General features: G+C 43.9%; 1 protein-coding gene across 1 annotated transcript in view; it reads right to left on the reverse strand.

Annotated features, from left to right (window-relative positions):
- Window positions 1-24,635, reverse strand: part of SETBP1 (SET binding protein 1) — a 261,719-nt gene that overhangs the window by 227,439 nt on the left and 9,645 nt on the right. The window contains exon 2 of the mRNA XM_031051384.2: window positions 497-580. Coding sequence (XP_030907244.2) covers window positions 497-580 — 84 coding nt within the window. The remainder of the gene's footprint in view (window positions 1-496; window positions 581-24,635) is intronic.

The raw sequence follows: 24,635 nt of genomic DNA on the forward strand, positions 1-24,635 counted from the left end.
TGGCCATTGGTTTGTGAACAAGTTTTTACATGTCTATCATAAGGAACCTCAATAAAGAATGTTCTTGTGATGGTGTCACTTCAGAACAAAGGCATGCGGCAAAAGGCATGTTTCTCTATAATTACTGCCCATCCAGGCAGCTACAGTGTGAGACCAAATCCTGCATGCATTTAGCCAGCAAGGAAGTGCAATATTCTTTAAGAAAGGCATTGCTTGGAATGTTTTTTTTTAAAAGAAACTGAATTCATGAATAAATAAACCAGATGGGAACAAGCCAGGCTATGGCATTAACAGCTCCTCGTGCAATGAATCCTGGTCTTGCTTGAGGGTTTCTTGACAAATAACAAATACAAAAACATTAATGTTGTACCATTGCCAGCAATGCCAAGGACTCTTGTTTGTGTCCAGGAATGCTGATATACAACAGCACAGTTCGAATCAACCCGATATTAACACATTCATTTATTTCCACAAGTTAAGGTTCATATTGACTGACCTGATCCAAGTCTTTCACTTGAGCATTTTTCCCTTTTTTGCAGCCACAACTCATAAGCAGTTTAGCATCTCCAATGACTTTTCCCTATAAGAGATAAGGTAAGAAAAATGTTAGCACAATCTGAACCACCGAAGAACAAGAGGCTTGTATTTCTGACCAGAAGCAGGGGAAGAAAGGGCATTGCAGAAGCCTGTGGACTCATCCTGCATTGCTGGGAGATACCCTTCCACAGCATCATAGTTTCCAAACTATCAAGAAGACTTCCCCAGAGACCAGTAATCACAGCATCGAGGACGTCACATAAGCAGGGACAGAAGGAAAACAAGGCATGTAGAAAAACACAGTGAGAACACAGGCAAGCCATGCTGAAAAGGAACATTATTTTAATCAAATATCTTCATACGCATACATGAACAGGGACAAGTCTATCATGCTTATAGATTACAGTTACCAAACAGGAGTATCTTGAGATAAAGCTCATTTACTGGCATTTCTACCCACCCTCACCAAGTTAGTGCTTGGGTGCTTTTAATGTAGCTAGATTTAGTGAAATGAAGTCTACAGGTGCGACTTGCCCTCATGATTATATATAATAAGGTTCATATAACCATTGACAATTCTTTGTCAGGAATTCAATAGCCCACCTTCATCCAACACTGCTGGTGCAGACCCTGCAACATCAATAACATGCTGGGGCCAACAGAAATTTACAAAGAAACAGGGTCCCTTCACCCTCCTTTTACCTACAGCCAACAGTTTGGAAAACTGAGCCTAAACACCTTCTTTTGGTTGACAGCTCATCAGATTGACTGTTTGCAGCAAGGCCCTTTATGTTTATATGGTTCTTTTCCTGGGCATTCTGAGAGTCGCTTTGGTTCTCCAACAAAGCTTTTCTGGAGCATATCAGACCTGGACGTCTTGATAAATCACCATGGTAGAAAGGGGCTGGGATTCCAGGTTTGGTCAGAATGGCTCTTGAGCTCAAACAGCAGCACAGACAACTGAGTCCCCACAAACCCATCACAATTATTTGTTTTCCTAGAGACACACAAAGACATTGCCTTTTTTCAGACTTTTGCTGTTCACAGCTGAAAAATAAACACTCTCAGCATCTGCTGGACAACAGAGTGAGAATCTGCTTGTGTGCACCCACAAAGATTCACAAAATTTCAGCTGGATGAATTTATATTGAAAAGGAGACCTTAACACTAAAGCAGTTAATGAGTTTCTCAAAGTGTAAGTGCTCTGCCCTAAATGATCAGGAAGGGAAAAGGCAGGATTAAAAGGCATTGCAGCTATTGCTCAATGTCAGGGCACAGTGGAGATGTGACCCTTGGTGACAGGAATTACAAAGAGGCAGATAAACTTCTGGTCACCTCAGAAGTGCCTGCAACCTGCCAGGTGTGGTGAGGTCTCTTATGTGGTGACCCCAGCACTTTATAAGTCCCAGCAAGGTCAGATAATGTGCAAAAATTGTCTTTTCTCTGCTTTTCAAAAGAGATCCTGAGTAGAAAAAGACACTGAAAAGTCTGTGCCTACACCTGGTACCTAACCAAAACTCCCAGTGGGCTGCTGACTGTAGCCTGTCAAACTTCGAGGTTTTCAGAGGACTACTTCCAACTGGTATCCTCTACCTGTGCCTCCCATCTATCAAAGGTACCCCATTAGTGCAGTCCTAATCTGTAATCTCTTAAACTCAAAAACATCTCCCAGAAAGAAGTGATTAAAGTAAAATTTAAGGCAATAGTGTTAAATTATTACGGTAGAGGTATGCAATTACGTACAGGGAGTTACTTGTTTGTCTAAACAAAGAAGACTTTCTAGACACAATACAGGACATGAAACAAATTAGTGATACAAAAGGAGCTAAGAAAGACCCACACATTTCCTAACAGGCAGATTCTGGAGAGCTGGGACACCTTATGGTGCCTATAGCAACAACATACACCTGTGTTTAGGAAACCACTTCCATACATGACTTACTGATGGTCAAATTGTCCCAGTATTCACTGTAAAGTCCTTCTGTTGAGAAAGATACTCCAGCCCTTTTTACACCGTAAAACTAAGTAAAACTACCATTTTAAAGCCCTTCTCTGCCTTAGAATATTCTGTCATGCAACCTGAGCTCATGGCAAACCATGGCCATGTTCTCGTCTGGCTGGAAATATCACCAGCAGAAAGAAATGGCAATAGGCTGCCTAGAACCACCTGGGAAATCAACAACAGAGGGGAATATGAACCCCAAACTTGATAATTTTAATTTTTTCCCTGACAGGACACAAATGCAAGGGCTTTTCCATTTCCTGAAAAAGCAAGTGAAAGCAATGCACTGGATCAATAAACCCCCATATCCTTTTCCATCTGCAGATGCACCTCTACTAATACTCAGTGCTTGAATTAGTTACTACCTCCACTTTTTTTTTAGAAAAGCTTATTATGAGCAGAGGCTTAATTTAGGGATAGGTGTCTAACATTAGGCAGCTAAGTTGAAAGGCGAGGAAAAAAAAGCATATGGACAACATTTGCAGCCAGTCGCAACTCCGTTCAAGAGCAGATGGAGGCCTTGTCATTCAGGGGTTTCCTCGCATACACCAAGCAGTTCAGTGGGGATAGGGAAAGGGCTTCTGTTTGGATGCTTGTCTGGAACCAGATTAGAAGAAAGCACGCTTTTCTGCAGCACACGCCTTGTGTTACATTAAACATGCATATGCAACTTCAGCTTTTATTCAGCGATCTGAAACAGAGCCCTCCAGGGTGCTAAGGGTCAGTGAGTTTTTGTTTGTTTATCTGCATGTTATTTTACAGTTTCTAGTGCCCAAGGAGTTTGATACGAAATTAAAACACCTCGCTTGATCTATCCTGCTGTGGTTATTGCCTCCTAATACATCCGTCCCTCCTCCATCCAGCAGTGCCTGATGCTTACAGAGGAAGTATAGAAGAACACTGCAAAGAGAGGAGCTTCATCTCACTGGGTACTGTAGGTGTTTGGTCTTAATTTATAGAGCATAATTCCATGTTTTGTGGTGTTTTATTGAAAGGATTTAGGAGAAGTACAGTGATCTTCAGAGCTCATAGCTGTATTGCTACTAAATGATCTTCTGCTGCCTGCTCTTGTTACACGATGCTCTAGTTTAGAAGCAGCTATGCACAAGGATTTTCAATGGAGGGGTTCACTTTGTAGTCTGCTGGCTCCTACCCATCATCACACATCCCCCTTCCCAAAGGCAAAGAGCAAGAAGGCGTCTCAGTGAGCACTGAAGAGTAAAGCACATATGTTCCATTTCCCCACTACTTATAGGGAGTCTTGGTGGCCTCCCTTGCACCATGGGCTCCAGTAGTTGACCAAAGCTTGCATAAAAAGGAAGAAAAATACAAATAGTAATAGTAACAGGCTTAATTATCTCAGCTGCACAGGTGACGGGAGCTGATCACTTGCCAGTTTTCACAGCCTGTGGATGAGAAACACCAAACTGCATTACCCAGAAGTCAAATGAGGGCCAGTCTCAACTCGATTCAAGCCAGTGGCTCCAGGGGGACACGAGGGGCACACACAGATTGGAGGCTGCAGAGAGCCCCGGCACTGCTGGGCTGCCCAGAGAAGTCCCAGACAGAGCTGCCAGCTCTGCTTAAAGGAGTCAGACGTGACACACATGGCATCGTCGGGCCTCCATGGAGCTGCCAGGCTCTGTGCTCCAGAGGACCTGGCTGGAATTCACCAGAGGATCCCATCTTCCTCTCACTTTCCCAAGGCTGTGGCTGGGACCATCAGCTGGAGAGGTGGGCACAGAGCCAGGCACCTTGCAGCCACTTGCAGGTTCAGCAGGGCTCTGACCTGCTTGGTTCCAGTTTTGAGCAACAGCCATTGAAAACACTGGCCTCATCCCCAAGGAGCTGGCACAACACATCTTCACTTGGCCCCTGGAAGGTCTCACCAGCCAACCCTGGCTGCGGCTTTTAGTTCTTCCCTCTCTCCTGCCTTGCAATACCCACAAAATATCTCCCAACAACAGATGAAAAAGTGAGGTGCAGAAAGTATAGCTGAGCCTTGGCCCATGGCAACCTGGGGAAAAGCACACATTTTCCAGCATGGCCTTTCCAAGGCTTTTATCAGCAGTGCAGCTGCTGAAGCAGCCTGGCTCTTCACAGAGCTCTTCCTGAAAGAGCTTTGTGAAGCTGAGCTGAGCAGCCCTTTGCAGACTCTTTCCTTTTCTCCCTCTCTTGTCTTATGCCACCAGAACAGCTCTCCAGCATGATACCCTCATAAACACAGAGACCGTGCTTCCTAAGGAAATGACAATAGTGTATGGAGGCAGTGCCATCCTTCTCTGACTCCTTCTCCATCCACCCATATACCCTAACATTTCCAAGACTGGAGAGCACATTGGCAGGCACATCCCCAACATCCTGCACAAGGCAGGCCATTGTCCTGCCACTGTGCTTAAGAGTTATAATTAACTAAAATCATTACTGCTTTTCACTATGGGCTATTTAGTAACATGCTAAGAAGAACATGGTGGTTTTATGTGGGATTTTTTTCCCTAGGGTTCCCTTCAGTTTATCACCAAGAAGAAAACATGCTTATAGCACTGCAACAGTGAACCCTAAAAGAAACCCCATGGGTGCCTAAAAGATATTGGGAAGAACAGCTTAGAATCATAGAATCATAGAATAGTTACGGTTGGAAAGGACCTTAATATCAACTAGTTCCAAACACCCTGACATGGGCAGGGACATCTCACACTAAACCATGTCACCCAAGGTTTCATCCAACCTGGTCTTGAAGACTGCCAGGGATGGAGCATTCACTACCTCCCTGGCCAACCCATTCCAGTACCTCACCACCCTAACAGGAAAGAATTTCTTCCTTATATCCACTCTAAACCTCTGCTGTTTAAGTTTCAACCCATTACCCCTTGTCCTGTCACTACAGTCCCTGATGAAGAGTCCAGCCCCCTTCAAATACTGGAAGGCTTCTATGAGGTCTCCATGCAGCCTTCTCTTCTCCAGGATGAACAGACCCATCTTTCTCAGCCTATCTTCATACAGGAGGTGTTCCAGGGCCCTGATCATCCTCGTGGCCCTCCTCTGGACTTGTTTCAACAGTTCCATGTCCTTTTTATGCTGAGGACACCAGAACTGCACACAATACTCCAACTGAGGTCTCCCAAGAGCAGAGTAGAGGGGCAGGATCACCTCCTTTGACCTGCTGGTCACGCTCCTTTTGATGCAGCCCAGAATACGGTTGGCTTTCTGAGCTACAAGCGCACACTGAAGCCAGCTCATGTTCATTTTCTCATCGACCAACACCCACAAGTCCTTCTCCACAGGGCTGCTCTTATTCAGCGTTTATGGGTTTTAGCTGTTCTGTCAGGGTGATCTACGTGTCTTGAAGTACTGTTGCCGAAGTGCCTACAGTCTACCACTGTAGTGGGAGAGGAAAAGGGGGGAAATGAAGGCAAACAAGAACTGAATCCAAGGTGGAGGCAAGCGGCAGTACAACAGACAGCTGGTGTCTGGGTGGTGGTAAATCACCCTGAAATGAGCCTCTTCCCTCAGCTCAATGAGGCCTAAACAACAAAGGAAGGCACAGCTTGCAGCCGGACAGCCTGCTAGCCAACCACAGACACACATGACAGCTTCATTCAGGAGCCCGGAGTCAATACAAAAGCTTCGAAATCAATCCGACATCCTGCGACCTCAAACAATGCGCCAAATCTTCTCAGAATTGGAGCCCCAAATGAGGGGGAGCAGCATTCAAGGGAGATCAAACCACAGGGCTGGCATTGAAAGGGACTAAAAAGGAGAAGAATGTTCCCAGTTTATTAATGGCGAGGTCTGGCCGGCTGCATCCCAGCCGCCATAGGTTACGTTCATTAAAGGGCAGCGCTTTGCACATATTATGCAGAGGGCTTGGAGAGTGTGTGTGTGTGTGTGCGCGCGAGCGTGCCCCTCGCTTGCTAGAGATCAGGATGTGCCTTTCTGCTTAGCACTGTTGTCTCCATCAGAAATTCCTCCTGTGTGAACCGCAAATGGGGTTTTTTCCCACTTAAGCAACTGTATGGGCAGAGACGCGCGCACGTTCTCACACATACACACGCTATCTCTCATCCCTGAGCTTGAAAAGCATAAAAGAATTCAGACAGGCTCTTTACAAGGCAAAAAAAAAAAATAAAATAAAAGCCCCATGTTTCACAGCCACTTCCCTCCTGGCCATACTCTCAGCTCACACACACAGAGAATCTATTACAAAAGGCTGAAGCATTCTGCAATTGCTGCTGCTGCTGGTGGAGCTGATTGCTCCACAAACCTTTGCCCGCTCCTGTGTGTCATAAAGGACCTGGTCCACGGCACAACAAACCCACAAAGGAGAAATAGAAAATTAAGTTCTTCAGTTCCAGGAGCTGCCCCCTCTGGGTAGGATTGCCCCTACTGGGGTAGTTTCACCTGCAGCATCTGTCTTGCAGCAACACACAAATGGCACCCTTTCCCCTACAGCAACAAAAAGGCCAAGCAAATCCTTTTTATCAGCTTCCCTTTGAAGGCAGGTGGAGAAGTAGAATATAGACACACACACACACACACAAAAGATAAATACCATTTGCAAGAGTACTGTTTGGATTCGCCTGTCTTAATTATCCTCTTTTCAGCTGCCACATGTTTGAAAGAGTCAGACCTTGCAAGTTTTCACCTCCTCAGCTGCACAGCCCAATATGGAGTGCTTGCTAGAGGAGGTCAGACATGAAAAACTCTTCCTTTTTGTGCTGAAATGGGAGTAGACAAAGTGAAAAGGCTGATTTTTTCAAAGCCGTCTGCAGATTCTGATGCAGTTTGCATGCATTTTCACTGAAGGTGTGTCAAAGTCCAATCACTTTTGCCTTTCATACGTTCAGAACAGACATGCCTGTGGGAGCCAGTAACCTCTTTCAAATTTGGAGAAATTCACAGGTTCACAGAGAGTGAAAACAATAAATGTTCCTTAGGATACAGCAATTCCAGCATATTTTATTCATAAAAGCTGGGGAAATTTAGGTTAGGGCTCCATGAAAAATCTTTTTGCTTTATTCACCCTTTATTTCACTATACTATACCATTGTTGCCACAACTCTGGAGTCCTTAGAGACCATAAGCATGATCCCTACCTCCTCCTCTGACAAGACAACTCTATTTTTACCTAGTGATAATGTTATACAGATGCCAGAGGGCGACTGGGCAAAGACAAGTATAGCAGATTCAACAAGATTTTTCTCCAGCACAAGATAGGATGGGAGATCAACCCTATATGAAAGACAAGATAAAATGATAAATGAACCCCAGGCAAGATAACAGGAGAAGTTTCTACCTGGTTTATCATCAGCAAAGCAAAAAGCTTCGCAATTAGCTTTTGTAGGAAGAGGAAAGTTACAGCTAGGCTGGGTGAGTTCCCAAATATGTCATAGATGAGAGGTAGGAAATGATGGTGGGCTGCAACAATACCTAGCACTGCAGACAAAAGAGAGTAGGAAGGCATCAGACCGAGCAAGATTCAAGGTTAAGTTTATAAGGAGAAAATTAAGTTTGAAATCCTTTATTTTAAAATAAGTTTATCTTCACGGTGATGAGTTTATTGTTCAGGATATCTAGAGATTCCAAAAGTACATTTTCAAATTCAGGAAAACTGCAGCCTTTTGTCTTTTTTTTTTTTTTGCTTGCTTACCTGCTTTAAACTCTGCTATTTGAATAATTTAATAATCTATCTTAAATATTTCACCAATAAATCACAAGCTTGCATTTCTGTTTCATGTTAAAACTAATCAGTGGAGAAATGGCTGAGCTGGAAGTTCAAATTCTGCTCCATCAAGCCAGTGATGCATAATCACTTCTCCATAGACTTTCTAGTGAATAGAAACTTCTCTACAGAATTAATGTCATTAAAAAGTTCTTTGTGCAATCATACAGCACAACTGCAGTTCAGGATCTGCATCCTGCCAACAGGTCTTGAGACTTACAAAAAGGTTTGCAGAGTTTTCCCACCCTGCCAAGCACAAGCATGGAGCTCAGCTGAATCCCAACCACAGGCACATCAAGTCAGAATCCCACTTAGCCAATCAAGATTCTGAAAATATTCACAGAGCTCCAAATGGTCCACATGGGTGATGACTGTATTGGGATTCCATGTTTGTCCCATAAAAAAGGAGCAAGTAGGAAAATAATTTGGATATTGGTCACCAAAAAGAGATTTTTAAAAAAAGCCTCTTGGGAGAAGGAGGTGACAGCCAGCACCAAGGAACCCCAAATCTCCTTGAGCATCAGTGGGAATAAAACTTCTCAAGTTCCTATGTTGTTTACACACTTTTAACTACATTTCATTAAAGTTCTGATGCAAAATAAATATACTTATAAAAACTAAGAAAAGTACAACCACTCCTTCTCACTGTATCCCAGAGTCCCAGTTCATCAAAATGAAGCCAGGAATCCTCACTTATATATAATTTAGTGTGATTAACTTTAATTTTGTTCTTAAATCAATAGGGCACATTCAAGGCAAGACCCTTTTTGGGCTCAGTCAGCAAAACCCAAAATGCATGAATGATGTGAATGGACAGCAAGAAGTTGACAGCTAACATACTGAATCCAAAAGTAAAACATAAGAGAGAAAAATTAATGCCAAAAGGAAAGGGGAAAGGGGACTAATCATAAACTACATTACTGCTGCTGCCTTTCATTTTGTTTTGTGTCAACTTTTTGCTTAGTTTTGTAACAAAGTTTAAAAAGCCATGCCTTCTTAATCAAAGAAGTCTACAGTTTGTGATCTCCCACTGACACCCATAGAAAAGTATGAGCAAAATATACACAGTCACATGCACAGATAAAAATCTAGGGCAGCATGATTCCTTGTCTGCAGCTGGGCAAACACCTCCTCATCCCATCTCCTAAGACTGGCTGGAGCTTGCCTAGGGGAGGGTGGGCAAGATTGAAATCAGAGGCATGTCGTCCTCCTCCTTGTTTTAGGACAGACATCTCCATCTTTCCTCCCCGTGTGCAGCTGGCAAGACTTCCTGCACAAACTGTCACGGAAACAGCTAATTTACTGTTTTGTGTTAGGAATGCAGCCAGGGCTTCTGTCCCCTGCACACCCCAACTCCCTTATCTGAGCTGCTTCATCCCAAAAAGGTCTCCCTTCCTCTTGCCCTTCCCCTCCAACACATACTCTTCATCCTCTTCGGCTTTTGTAACTTATCTCCCTGCAAGCTACTTCCCAACAGGAGTCAAAATTAAACAGGCTGCCCATATGCCATGGCTCACTTGTTGTCTGCTCCCCTCACTGCCATCTGGCCTATTTGTTCAGCCAAAGGGAAAAAAGAAAAAATAGGGGAAAAAAAGAAGAAAAAATAAAGAGAGTGAGAGAGAGAAAGGAGTGGGGGGAGAAGAAGAAGAAAGATAAAGCCAGACACAATGAGGACAAGGAGGGAGGTGATGATGCTGTCTTTAGCATCTGCTCCTTGGCCAGACTCCCAGATAGATCAGTAATGGAGAACTAGTGACAATTAACCCAAACACAGTCCTGTTTATTTAACCTGCTCAGAAAGATCAGGTCAGGTGCTGCTCCTCTGGCAAGGAGGCACCACGCTCCAGCAAGGAGTTTGCCTCTGAGAAATCTCAAGCCAGAGAAGGCAAAGGGTGATCCTCAGCTCCTGGAACTGGGCTGGAGAAATAAAACACAGATTCTTCAGTATATGACAACTGTGCTGCTGGTCTTTAGTTTTCATTAACTTTACAAATCACTTTTTTTATATAACAACACAGGCAGAAGATCAAGGAAAAATGTAAAGGAAGTTGCAGAATAGAAAGAAACCAGAAGAGAAAACCCAAATGAACCCAAAATACTTAATTATTTCCACACTGCTTCTCTGAACACATAAAAGTTTTGCATGTTGCTGGGCACACAGATTGGGTTTTTTTTTTCAAAGTAAAAGACAAGAAGGTAGTTGAAGAAACTGCATGGCTTATCATCACTAAATGCTTGTGCCAGGGTGTGGAGAAAGTCTGGAAACAAAGCTGTGGGAATAATATAAATTGTCTTTTCTTTTAAAGCTGAAATTAATATTTCAAGACTGAAAAAACCCAAACAGATTAACCTGAAAAAGTTTTCTAAAAAGGACAGCAACTAAGCCATTTACACAACAGAATGAAAGAATGGTAAAACCCCTGCTTTTTCAACAACTTTTACTTCTTTTTCTTTCTTTTTTTAATTTCAGTGAGACATTGCATACACATGCATAGGCTGGTGTATGGGCTGATAAGAAATTTAACAGCATTCCAGTCTTGTTACCTAGTTTTGCACATATTTAACTCCACGAAACGGGAGCAGAATTCAGCTCTTGTTTGCAGAGTGCAAACTGAGCAGCACAGAAGCATGTGCACAAAACCACATGGTTTGCTCTGAGATAGGTATCAAAACCCATACAGTTGTTTCATCTCCAGGCAAACACAGCTGAGCCATGAGTTAATGATAATTACCATTAGAGCTCCATAAGATCGTGGTGGAGAAGCCCTGTGGGGAGAGGCGGCTGGGGAGGAAGAGCAGACCTCCTCTTTCTGAGGCAGCAGGGGTTGCGTGCAGGCACAGAGAAGCCCCAGATGCTTCCTAGAAGGAAAGGTGTTGCTGCACAAACCATTAGGGAAAGATCCCTTCCATTAGCTGTGTGCCTACACCTGAGTCCTTCACAAACACACGGATGAGAAGAGACAATCTAGCATGAAGACAGTACCTTCTCATTCACGCTTGTGTTTTCCCACTGCAACCTGACTCTACAGCTCAGCAAAATTAAGCAGGTTGAAAGTTTTAATGAATGATCATTCCCCTGCTCGCAGCCACTGAGCAAAATGAGCACTGCCTATATTAGGCTTCCCATTTTAATACAACTGCACACACAGGTAGGTAACATGCAGAGCACGGCCAATGGGTGCCTCAAAGCAAAGGCTGCATTGATTTTTCCAGCAGTTGGGCTTGTGGTCCCTAGCAACAGAGAATGACTCTTTCCTCATCCAAGACATCCACTTGCATCTTTTGGAAAGAAAAGAATGCTTTGTGAAGGAAAAATACCATGTAACAATGGAAATCGAAAACAGAAGCTCACCTAAAACAGAAACATGGTAGCATTTCCTAATCTGCAGTATGGAATCCAGCTTTGAGAGCCCTTAAAAGCAGGAGTAATAGCAAGAGACAGAGACAAGTCCTCTTTGAGGAGTTGAATTCCACCACAAGTTTCTTTTGATGTCACCAGCCCATCCATGCTGTTGTGGTTTATGATCTCACCAAGATGCACCTCCATGGAGTCATTCCCACCTACCTGAAAGCAGCCCATCCATTATCCTCTACCTAACTGCTTCCACAGCATGGCTGCAACAGAGGTATTTCCTACAGCTGAGCATTTGTATTCCCAAGAGTTGGCACCTGCTGGGTGAAGTTCCTCAGTCTTTATATTTGATGTTACTACAATAGGAAGATGTTACAGTGAACAAAAAAGCCCATGGATCCAGCAATCAATCTGACTCCTCCGTCCAGAGTTTCCTTTAAACAAAAGGGGACTGCTAAAGATCATCTTACATTATTCTACAGAAACAGGACAGAAGGAAAGGGGAATGGTGTCGAGCGCAATCTGTCCAAACACTGTTAAATCAGAATTCCCCAGTTAGGAATAATAATGAACTGCAACAAATTCAATGGAAAGCGGATACAGTATGGAAAACTGGGAAAGGGGTGGTCTTGAGATTATTTGTGTAGGGTTTTTTTGAGATGTGGGAGCTGGGAGTCACCAACACTGAGCTAATGACATCCAAGCTGACTCCTGAACACTGCAAATCCCCCTGGGGTCTCAGCTTCCCCTCAACCAACTAATTCATCCTGTGAAGAGAGCAAGGATGCTTCCCACTTCATAACTGGCAGTTAAATCCCAAGGACATGCCCTGATGTACCCATTCTCAGGATGGGATCTGCAGCAGGTAAAGAGCAGCGGACACCATCTTGCATATATCTGGAGCTTTTAAGTTCAAAACCCACTCCAGAAACACTTTATTTCACACTTGCACTCTCTTCAATGAGGTTCTGAAATATCTGCATTTACATGATGGGCTAAGGGAAGATGTTGTCCTCTCATAACTACATTATTGGTTTGATGATGAGAAATTTTGAGGTTCTTGTTTTCCCTCTGTAAGTTGTTTGTACTTGTAAAGTCCCTTTAACTCTCTGTGATTCTTTCCCTCAGCCCATATTTAAGAAACATTTCCATTGTAGGACTTCTCCAAAGGGCTTGAGAGAAGTTTATCAAACTGGTTAGGATCACCTCTAATCTAACGGACCTAAGGTGTTCAACTGTGACTCCTTGATTTATGCCAACAAAACCTAAGGCCTTCAAAAACCCTCCCATCCAAACATTAATCCAGACATAGTAGGTCTGTCAAGATCCAGATAATTCAACCTCCAGCAGGTACAAGACCACTACTAGTAAAACTCAGGCGATTGTTTGACCATCTTGGCCTCACAAAAGGTTTTTCTTACCTTTAGAGAGGAGCTTCACTCAGTGCTATTTATCATGCTTAATCATGCTGGCAACAGCAGGAACACACTCAGGGACTACTGCTGTGGCATGTTGCCACTCGTTGGCTGAGGCAGCCCAACCACATCACTAGGATGAAGAGTCATAGATATGAGAGCAGTCTGAAGATCTGAGCCCCTCCATCCTAGGAGTCTCACATCTCCCAGCCAATGAAAGGGATGCATGTGGGTGCAATGTTTGTTTTAGTCTGTGATTCTCACCCTGAGGAGTGCCTTAAGGCCATTTGCCTTCCCCAGCTCCCCATATCAGCTGTCTCAGCACCTGGGTTGGCAATTCAAAGCAAACCCCAAGGCTTTGTCACAGTATGCCACAAATCCCCTAAGACTGGACCTAAGCCCATGCCTCCATACTCCTGCAAGAGCTGGACTTACAATTACAGGAATCAGAATGGTAATAGGCAAATCAGTGGAGAGTTTGAGGAGATAGCCAGCAGTCAGCCAGAAGCCTAATTTGTGGCAAAGAATGACCAAAAGCCCTTTAATTCTCAGCAAAGGCCAGGGTCAGCCCAGGCAGAACAGCAGGGCCAGGGAAGTGTGGTGGTGGAGGCGGAGGCTGCGGCTTCTGCCCACCAAAGCCAGCCTCCTCCCTGGAGTTCCAAAGACCCCCAAATCAAACCAATGGGAGGAACTTGGCTGTTTATAAATCTTCAGTTTGAGTTTGGTTTAATAATGGTGTCAATTTAAGTTTAAATATATATATATATATATATATATATAGCCAAATAATCTCTCTTATCTAGCCAAATGTGGCCAAAAAAAAGTCATGTTTATTTTCATTTAAATTCCCTGAAGGCAATGTGGGTTTTTCTGTGGATGTGTAAAGCATGAAAAAATACTCCAGTTTCTGAGCATTTTCATTCTTTGACAAAAGAATTGTATTTTTGCGGAAGGCAAAGACAATTTTCTTTTCATTCAAAGTCTGGGGGACATTTTTTTCCATTCAAGCTCAAAGTTTACCAAACTATTCCTTTTCTTCAACTCCTACCTGTGCTACTTCATCATGTTTTTAGCATTTGTTACGTTCACTTTCACCTAAGCATGCTTACTGTGTGTGCCTGATGGGTTAAGAAGTAAAGATAAATTATTTGTAATTCCAAACAAGTGAAACATCCTGTAGAAAACAGGAGCAATCTGAGCTGCTATCCCAGTTGCAAAATGTTACAACAAGCAGACAAGCAACTAAATTAATAATATCACAATATTAGTAGAATTTACTCTAAAATAACATCCCTTCTTTCAGCTCCAGATGCTAGGAACTGCATTTCCTTGAACTGTTATCACCCGTCCTTTTCACCCACTCATTTGAGAAGATAAAGATTAAGATCTGGGCTGCTGAGTCAGATTACAAACACCCAGACAAGACATTTACCCAGACTCAGTTGTTTTTGGTTACTTCTTTACTGAAACTCTGTGTCATGGGGCTGGCAAGAGAGAGGGGGTCTTCCAGAGAAATAAGACACCAAGAACCAGAAACCACATGCAGGGAGTTAAAAAATAAATTTCCTCTGTGAACAGGGAAAATATGTACATTTCTGGTTAGAAGCTGGCTCTTCTCAGCATAAAATTCTGAGCAAGGTTGAGTAGACAACCCTGGAGAAACATTACAGCCTGGAAGATAAAGGGGCAACAATGTGGAATTTAAGCTTTTTAGAACAGCAATGTCATGCATGAGTAACCTCTGGCAACTCAGTTTAAGACTTGTGCCTCAGTTTCCCCTGAAACTGGGTATCTAAAGTGGTCTGGCTCTGCCCACAAAACAAAATCTCAACTGAAAGAGGTAGATATTGTGGGTATTATTTTAGAAACTTAAACTTTGAGGTGACCAGACTCATCAGTCCCCTGAGAGAAGCTCTTCTCTTTTTACTGTATGAAAACTTACATTTCCCACTCTGGGGTGAGCTCAATCTTCAGATTGCTACAGCTGAAGACACCGTGGCAGAGATTCTATTTCTTTCAGCCTTCTTCAAGTCTCTGTTTTAGTTTCAGTTTATATTTCCTGTCTCACCCCCCTCCCCCCTTTCATTTTCGGTGCTTCAAATTCAAACAAAAACCAAAAGCCTCACTCACTTAAGGTCTTTTCGTGTTTCTCTTGTTTTGATAGGAACCAGAAGAGGCCAAATAAAATGAAATGACACTTAGCTATCACTTTGGGCTTCAAAGTGCTTTGTAGACCTTACAAACTACCTCCTTTATCACAGAGGATGGTGTGTGCTGTCATATCCCTTATTTGCAGAGAAGGAGATCAAAACAGAGAAAGTTTAATGGCTTCATGTTTTCATTTTGAGCACAAAATCGATGTTTCCAGTTCCTTGGCATGCATACTGGATGCCCCTGGGTTCTGAGGTTCAAACCCCTTTGGAGTTTAAGCCCCAAACTTGAATGTAAATGGGATGCAGCACATGTGCTGAAAATATTCATGATTAAATAAAACCAAATTTTTAATACTGAACACAGGATGGAGAAACTTCCCTTTTGGAGGTGAATAGGGGTTCACAGCTGAGAACCATGGTCACAGATTCACTGGCCTCTTGACATCCTCAAGACAAATAAACAGTGAGGATTTTTTTAACTGATTTTGATTGACTTCTCCTGCCCAGTTTTTTTCTGTCAGGGTTCAAAAGAAGGATTAGCTCTTTAGCAATTGCAGCTAGAGCCATTAAAGTTCCCTCTCTCCCTGCCCAGTGAGAAGTGCAGAGGACAAGTACTTGCATCTTTCTCCTAATTTCAGCACCTGGGAATTATTTCCCTTATCCTGCTGTTTTGACCTCTTTTCCTTTCAGTGCCACTTGCACTCAGAAAGCAAAAATCCAGTCCCTGAGGGAATATACAGGATGTTTTACATCCCAGGACAACACTTTCAACACTGTTTTGAGTCTGAAAGAGAAGGCAGGACAATCACCTGCTTGAGTGAGCTTTTTGGACGAGGCAAACAAGTGTCACTTTGTTCTCACTTGTGCAAGGCAGGCAGAGACTGAGGGGAGTACGGGAAGGTCAAGAGAGACCCATGATTTAAAGGCACGAGGATGGTTTGGTGGCTGAATGAGATGGAGGCTTCACTTTCAGCTCATGCAGACACAGCGCATTATGCAAGGGGAAGCATGTCAGTGCCTCAGTTTCCCTGCTGTTCCAGAGCACTTGTGCTGCCTACTCTCACTGCAGGGCTCTCACTCACTTTCCAGGTCCAGCTCTAGAGCAAGGCCAGCGGAAGGGAACCCTGGCAAACTTCAGCATGCCTCACTTGAAGATGATCCAAGGAGCAAAGCAAGCTCTCTTTCCCTCTGCTTAGCGACAAAGTGTTGGACCTGCTGATGAATGCTGAAGCTTTAACCAATCCCATACTGACAATAAAACATGCTCCCAACTGCCTCTTGACGAGTACACAAGACTTCGAGGACCTGAATGCGACAGAACTTGCTGGCCATGAGCAGGATATACTCCTGCCAAAACCTTCCCCTGCTGCAGTTATGGCATTCTCCAGAAAACAGTTTATAACCCAGTCTCTGAGTTTTATGACATGAGCATGTGGAAGCAAAAAAATCTCTGATGACCCTCATGCTGCTTCCTGGTTCAAGGAACTGCTTCTCTTTATATCTTTCTTCCCCTTCTCCCCCACTCCTTAACTAACCACAGATCTCTAAGTAAGAAGGAAATTGCTCTAATTGAAACCTTCTCGGTACATTATCAGCTTTAGAGGGAGTATTTGGGGAAGGGGGAGGAAGAAGGCTAAAGGCAGAAGGGATATGCAGGCTTAAATCACTCCTTGGAGGAAGATGCAGGGTGTGAAAGGCCAGATAACTGCTTTTCATCACATCAGGCTGGAATTTTCTTCTCCTAAGTGCAGTGGAGCCTCCAACCCACATCCAAGAGTAAGCAAGGGATGCTGAATGGCTTGGCCAAGGCAGGACTCAGTGCAGCCAACCTGTGATGCACCAGACAAACATAATTTCTCTCCCTCTGCTGTCACTATAACTGTAACAGCCCTGCCTGGGCAGAGGGGCATCACACATCAGTTGGCTTGAAACACAGTATTATGAGTATTATCCACACTACAAGTGGACATACCTGAGGGTTGAGCAATTGTCATGTTTACTGACACACCGTCAAATCTCATCTACATTTTGCACTGAAACAGCTCATTTCCCTCCTGACCAGCACACGACAGCTAGATCCTCACAACACCAGGTCTTTCATTACAGTACCTCCATGCAAAAAGCTAGACTTACAGAATGGGACTGTGGCTTCAAAAACAGCAGGAATGGGTCAAATCTGCTTGGAAGACATTTTGAGTTCAGAGGGGGACTATTTTGATGAGGCAGTTGTGTGGGGAAAATGATGAGCAAAATGTAACCACCAGGCTCCAGGGATTTCCATGAGTGCAAGTGCAAAGTCTGTGGAGATGCATTTAGCACGAATGATGTTTACACTGAAGCCCTTTCCTCCTTCCCCTGCCCAACTGGTTGACTTTCCCAGAGTCCTGATTTGCAGCCTGCCTGAATATCACTCAAAATAGTTTCTCAATTAGGGGAGAAAACAGGAATTTGCCACTTGTCTGCCTCTATTCTGCTGCCTGTCAGCATCCAGCAAATATTTCAATCATAGACCTTTGCATGCTGCTAGCCCTGCTCATTTAACCTTTGGCCCTTCCCTAGGCTAATCCATAGGCCTTTACCTTCAAGTCTTTACAACCAAGGGCTGACTGTGGAACAGGCTGACAGGGAGGGGAGGATGAATAGGGTGTTTGGGGGGATAACTTATGCCAGACTCCATTGCAATTTGGGGGAGGGGGGGTGGAGGGAGGGAGCAGAGAGGATGCAAATCTATGACCATGCTTCTTAAAGTATTTGATTACCAGCAGCTGGGATTTCTGCTTCTACACCTAGAAGATGATGATAAGAATAAACACATATTAAATAAGAATAAAAATAATAAAGGAAGAAAGGCCTCTGTCATCTTGTCTGTCCTCCACACACACAGTGGCATCCTGAGGCAGGCACCTAATTGCCCATGGAGCCTTTGCTTTTCTTCTCCTTCCTTGACCGCTCTTCTCTCTGTCCCACATGTCACTGAGATAAGTACCTAGCAGTTCTGCTGTCAAAAGTGCATGTGATAAAAATAATGCCCAGAGCACAGCCTGTCAGCCTCACAAATGCCTGCTCAACTCTGATGGTGGAAGACCAAGAAAACCGATGCCCAGACGTCCTCCCCCCTGTCCAGCCGCTCAGCCAAGCATCCACTGCCGCTCTCCAGGGGCCGTGCCCAGCCACCCGCTGTATGAGAAATCGCTGACCCTTCTGTCACATGGATGCTTTAATTGTTCACATTGGTATTTTGTTTCTCTCCACTGTAGACAGTTCACTGCCTGTTATCTGTCCTTCATATGTAATTAATTGTGCTGTCTCCTGGCTCATTAGAAACAAGCCCCTCTTCCTCCTCTTCCCCATCTCCACTGGCCAAGTCACAGTGTGCATTATTTAGATTAAATGATGTTTAAGTAACTATATAAACAGTAGGTAGAGTTTGCCTTTTGTCTAGGCTGAGACTGTTGCTTGGCTCCTTTCTCAACGTGCCAGACCAGGAAAGCACTTATTGCTGCAAGCTCTCAAAGGGAAACCCTCACTGGGCAAGGCAAGAGAAGGTCCTCTGAGCAGAAGGCACTTCCAGTAGGTAACAGTAATGAGCTGCCAAACTTTAATAAGTCAGGCATAAAAGCACTGAAGAGTAAAAATCCTGCCAAGAGGACGTTAACTGGCCAGCAAGAGGTAAAAACGAGAGGAAGGTGAGGTTTGGTTTGGTGGAGTTTTTTTAGTTCTCAGCAGCTTGTTCTAGCCCGTGAAATGTACACCAAGTGTTACCACACATCCCAGGTCACTCACTATCATCTGTACAGACCTCCCTTGCAGCTACAGTACAGGTGCAATGCAAGTGAAAGACTTCTAAGCTTTCATTCAATTAAGAATGAAATGGGAGTTCCTGAAGTAGGTTCCCTCAGTGCATCAGTTAAAAAAAAATAATTGAGGATGTGGGTACACAAGTTCAAGCAATCTTATAAGCAACATGAAACATCACCTCGAACTCAACTAAAACCTGCACTGAACTGGCTTAAAGGGTTAGAGTATCTAAACTAGAGCCTGAAAAGCTCATTTGCTCACTTTCCTGGGACAAAGCTTTCTGTCCTTGTAGACCGTTTTCCTGTGCAAAAGTACCTCTACTATCAGATGATGTAAAGATTTGAGGATTTAAATATCTGCTTCTACATAGAAATAACTACTGACAAACTGAGCATGATAAAGCTTGTTTCCTCGAGATCCTCCAGCTTAGCTTAATAGATTTAATCATCTGGATGAGCTTCAGGTGAATCACCTGAACTTTAGGATACCTACTTCAGCCAAGATCTCCCGTCTTCTTTGTGTGTGCACATCCATGCTGATAGACTTGGGCTACCAAGTGCTTTAACTGGTTGGACCAGGCTCAGCTTTGCTGGAATGCCTGCACAAAGGTTGTGAAGGGCTTCGGTGAAGACTTCCACATGAAAAGCACTGCAGACATTTCCAGCAATGTTATATGAAACTAAATCACTGCTTGGGAAAATTGCTTATACAAGGAATGAGAGGCAATGAATTTCTCTCTTCCCAACACAATCTGGGTGCAAACGATGGCAGAACAAAAGCCTTCCAAGCTTCCTAAGACCAATGAATCTAACCAGTGACATGGGAAGACCACCATGAAAGCCAGGGCATAGTTCAGGTTTCCAGTCTATCTACAGCTGGCCCTCTCCACCACACTGCCTTAAAAAAGGATGGAGGTCACGAGCATGTGTCATGCAAGTCACTAAAGTTGTTTTATCAGAGACCCTCAATCTAAACTTGCTGCCTGGACTTAATACAGCTGCTGATCTACTAGGAAATGTGCTGCTATTAAGAGGAACTCACCAAAATGGTAGCCTGGTTTCCCATCCCCTACCCAACTTGCCCTTCTGACACTGCTCATACTGCTTGAGGAAAAGACTTTTTCCAAATCTAGGCAGACAGAAATAAAATATCCACAGCTTGGTTCAACAGAAACACAAGCTGCTTTTAGGTGATGTTGTGTTATTAATAATATATGCTTTAAAAAAAACCCACATGTTCTCAAGAAGGAAAGGGGAAAGGAAGGAAGGAAGAAAAACATACACGAGTGAGGGAAGGGGGGAAAAAGGACAACAATCTGAGACTTTCAATGGGAATGTCCAAAAATAACACAAACAGGATCTCCCTGCCATCTGCTCCAATCCTTTCTGAATGGCTTTCAAAGCAAAAAGCCTTGCCAAAACCTGACAAACAAAGCATTGAGCATCAGTTTTAATGGAATACCAATACTGCATTGCCTGTTTCCCCCTTTTGCTACATATACACACACCTTCCACACCCCTCCAGTTGCCAAATAAATGACACTTTGCAAAAAATTTGCTTCGGTTACAAAGCTGAATAAAAAAGGAATAATTATGCAAGTGCTCCCATATGTCTCTGCTTCTCCGACTACAATGGACACTAATAAGATTTGCCATAACTAATTCATTCTTTCACACCATTACCCTATCCTCTACCTTAAAAAAAAGTAAATAAATAAATTCTGCCTATCCCAAGTGCATTATTCCACAACTTTCACACAGCTGAAAGACAAGAGTTTCAACAGTAAAGCCCACAGAGCAGACACTTTCAAGTTAGTTTAAGCTCCTCAACTTGATTTAGAGGTGAGTTTTACTGAACCTAAAGGAACAGAAGAATGTTGCTTTTTTTCTTTTGATTTTCCATTCTCATTATTTTTTTAAAAAAGAGGTGTCTAGAAGGAATGGGAGGCATAGGAGAGCTGCAATCTCTACACCAAAGGCAATGTGCCAGTGCACATAAAGTAGAAAGGCTTGACTCCAAAGGCAATGTGCTAGAACAGATAAAGCAGAAGAGAAATTCATTAATGGCAAAAACCAGCAACTCTCCTATGCTTCACTTCAGCCTGGCTAAGTAGAGCAAACACAAAGCAAACACTCAGCAACAACACCCAGGAACTGACACAGCCTTCAGCCTGCACTTTGTTTCTAGCCCTTCACAACTAAATACAGTGCCAGGATGCAGAGATCTTCGTGAAGGGCAGAAATTGATCTTACGTTTGGGTTTTGTTGTTTGTTTTGGTTTGTTTTTTTAATCATTCACATCTCTCCTGACAAACCTAAGAAACAAAAGAAAAATGCTCTTTGTTGCACTTTTTTCCCAGTGCTATTGAGATATTTTTATGTGCCAGGAGCACACCTTTACCATCATTGATCAAGCTTTTTTTTTTTTCTATTTAACATCTGAGGCCTAAATTACTTGAACAAACAAAAGAGTTTTCTCTCCCTCTCTCCCCTGCTGCCATCCCCTCCAGTGCTGGATCTGCCCCTCCTCCTCCTGAACACAAATGGCCTCACACCAGAAGCGATGGAGGGAGGGCTCCCAATTACAGCTCTTTATTAACAAGGGGCCATAGCAGGGAAGGTACTGGGGCAGGGTCGGTGAGAGACAGCGGCTGCCAGCTCCTTCTCACAACCCAAAACTGGGAGCAGAGATCACGGGTCATCTGCCATGAAGGAGCCCACATGAAAGCCTAAGGCCACTGCCAGCCCACCCCATGCCATGCGATGCCATGGTGAGTGCTGGTCTGGCCCCACCACCACATCTGAGAAAGGGTGGCAAGGAAGATCCACAGGGTTCCCAGTTGTTCCATACAGCCTGTGGATGGGAGGAGCTGGATGGTGGTGAGATCCTGATGGTGGTGGCACAAAGATCCTTGCTGCAGTTGGAGTAGCAGAAGGTAGGATGCCTTCCCAGTGACTCTGGGTGAGACACCTCTGTCAGTCTTGATTTTCTGCTGGCAAACTGGGAAAGACCTTAGAGAAGTGCTGAAAAGTGCTCATCAGTAGTGTTCAGACATGATAGTTACAGGGCACTGCCTTCAAGTTTCTGTAAGCACCATCCATCATCTAACTCCTTTCTCCTGATCTCTGTGGTGATTCATTCTGCTGTTCCACTAGGTACATAGGAGAGTATTTTGAGGGAAAAGCCATGGTCAAAATCTGAACTCTTTTCTTCTCTCCGTTTCCAACCTCAGGCCACCGTTTGGATTCATCCTTCAGTGTTGTGGCATCACACCTGATGATAAAACTCCCGAATCCCTCAGGACTCTGCTTTACCCATCAGACCTTCTCCAGTGTTTCCTGAGTGGCCGGCTCCATCTGGCAGAGTCCAAATCTTCCTTTCTCCCTACCTCACTGTTTAAGTTCCTCTCCCACTGGGCTGCCAGCTTTTCCTTGGGAACAAAGCACAGCCCCAGTGAGCAAACGTTTCTACCCATCTGTGTCCAGCAGCCATGATAAAAACAGCTCCTCTGACTCCCAAAGGCTCCTACAATTTTCCCCTAGACTTCACAACACACTTGATGTCCTTTCTGACTCCTTCCCAACTCTCAAAAACTAGATTTAGTCTCTTTGTCCCCTCTTTGGATTTATTTATTTACAGACCATCATCCTGCCTGTGCTCTTTCTCAAGTCTGTTTGGGGTCAACCTTTACCTGTGTTTTCACACAAGTGGCAAGATGGTAGGCGGGCAGCAGAGATGCATGCAAGCAAAGAGGAATATAAGGAGAACATAAAACATTTTGACTTTTTCTAACCAGGGATTAATACATGGGTTTTAAACAAGTGGACTCCATTCCCAGCTGACAGCAGCAGCTGCAGCTTCTGACTTGCTCACAGAGTGGCAGGGAATCGAATCAAAGAGAAAAGAAGAAAGAGGACAACCCTTCCTTGGGGAGTAGGAAACACAATACGAGCTATTCTAAAACCCCTGCAAATACTGGCTTGGTTTTAGGTCAGGCTCTCCTTCCCCCTTCTGTCCCATGTCCCGTCCCCCCCCCTCCCCCCTGCTTCTCACAACAAAGGGAAATTGGTATTTTTCAAAATTCTTCTGAAAGCCAACCCGGCAGATGGTTCTTTCCGTGCCGGGGAGGGAACAAAAAGCAAAATCTGCCAGGATACACATCACCAAGATGTGACAAAGATGGGCATGGTGGCTGGCCTCTGACCCAGGGATTTCACACAGGCCTATTAAGCCATGTGTCCATGATGGACTGAATCGACTCACATGTCCAGCACTCAGCTGCTGTAACCCCATAAGATAGTGCTAAGTTTTATTACTTTAAGTCAGAGCAGCTAGACTGAAAAAAAGATAGGGTTTATCTATATTTCCATCCCACCTTTTCAACATCTTACAACACTCCCCCATGCCGACATCTTAGCAGGTGAAATTGGAGTTCAGCAGCCAAATTCACAGCATAATAGAAAAAGGCTTATTTGGACAGTAATTAGCAACTTTACCAAAGTTTGATGTACTCATCATTAATTTGAACGCCTGCAGATGCAGAAAATCAAAGAGTAAGTGACTGTCAGTCCTTCTATCAGGCTAAGGAGCTGGGTGTCCATTACAAACTGCACTCTCTTTTCTTTAAAACATCCTCTTCCCTCTAGGTGACATCATCAGCCAAATTCCCACTCTTTTCAAGGGCGCCCCAAGCAGACTCAAGGGCTCCACATGCCAAGTCCCAAAGCTGCCTCCAAAGAAGAAACATGACTTGGATACACATCTGAAAACCAAAGCACTGGGAGCAGCAAAGGACATGCTGCCCTCCCACAGAACTGCCCTGTGCTTCACAATTCCTATGAAGCATGTCAGCAGTCACTGTCCCTGAGTGACTAATAGCATCTTCTGCCCACGCCCAGAGTCAGTGACCTAAGGACAGATCAATCCCCTCCTTATCACACTTTTCCCCGCTCCTTTTGCGACCTCTGTGCTGTAGTCCCAGAAGGAATAAGGCTTCCCCCACACTACTGCTGCAAATCAGGAGTATAATTACAAGTAACGCAATGGAATTAAGACAAGAGAGAGAAAAGGCTGGAGGGAATTCATCCTAACGATTACATAAATTATTGAAGAAAAGTATCCCATGGAAAGTGAGAGGCTGTCTTTGGGAAGAGTACTCAGCTGAGTGGTGGTGAATGCAGTGTCAGAAAACAGACAAGTTGATTATCCCCATCTATCTTGCTCATACACAGGGTATAAGAGGTAAAACAGATTGTCAACCCAGTACCATCAGTTCCCAGCAAAAGATGAAACAAAACAAGTGCCTTCAAGCTCCCCAGTAATATAGATCAGGCAAGGCAGTGATGTAGAGGCTGTAGCTGCAGCTGAAAAGCCTGGTGGGAGGCAGAAACGAAGGCTGATCAAGTCCCTGTTAGTGCTGCTGCACCTCAGTGGAAAAATATCTGCCTTAGGTCTATTTTGCTTACTCTTAAAGGTGAGCTTTCGTCAAATTATCCACCTGGGAGTAAAGCAGGTAAAAGCTACCTTTGCCAGCACAATATTTTAGCATATACTTGGGCACAATGGAGACTACTGAAAAAATGAGTCCATTTAGAAATTACAGGGTAGGCTCTACCTCGAAGGTATGAGGAAACTACTTCCTACGTAACCTCCTAGG

The sequence above is a fragment of the Melopsittacus undulatus genome, chromosome Z, assembly GCF_012275295.1.
Source record: "Melopsittacus undulatus isolate bMelUnd1 chromosome Z, bMelUnd1.mat.Z, whole genome shotgun sequence".
Taxonomy (NCBI): Eukaryota; Metazoa; Chordata; class Aves; order Psittaciformes; family Psittaculidae; genus Melopsittacus; species Melopsittacus undulatus.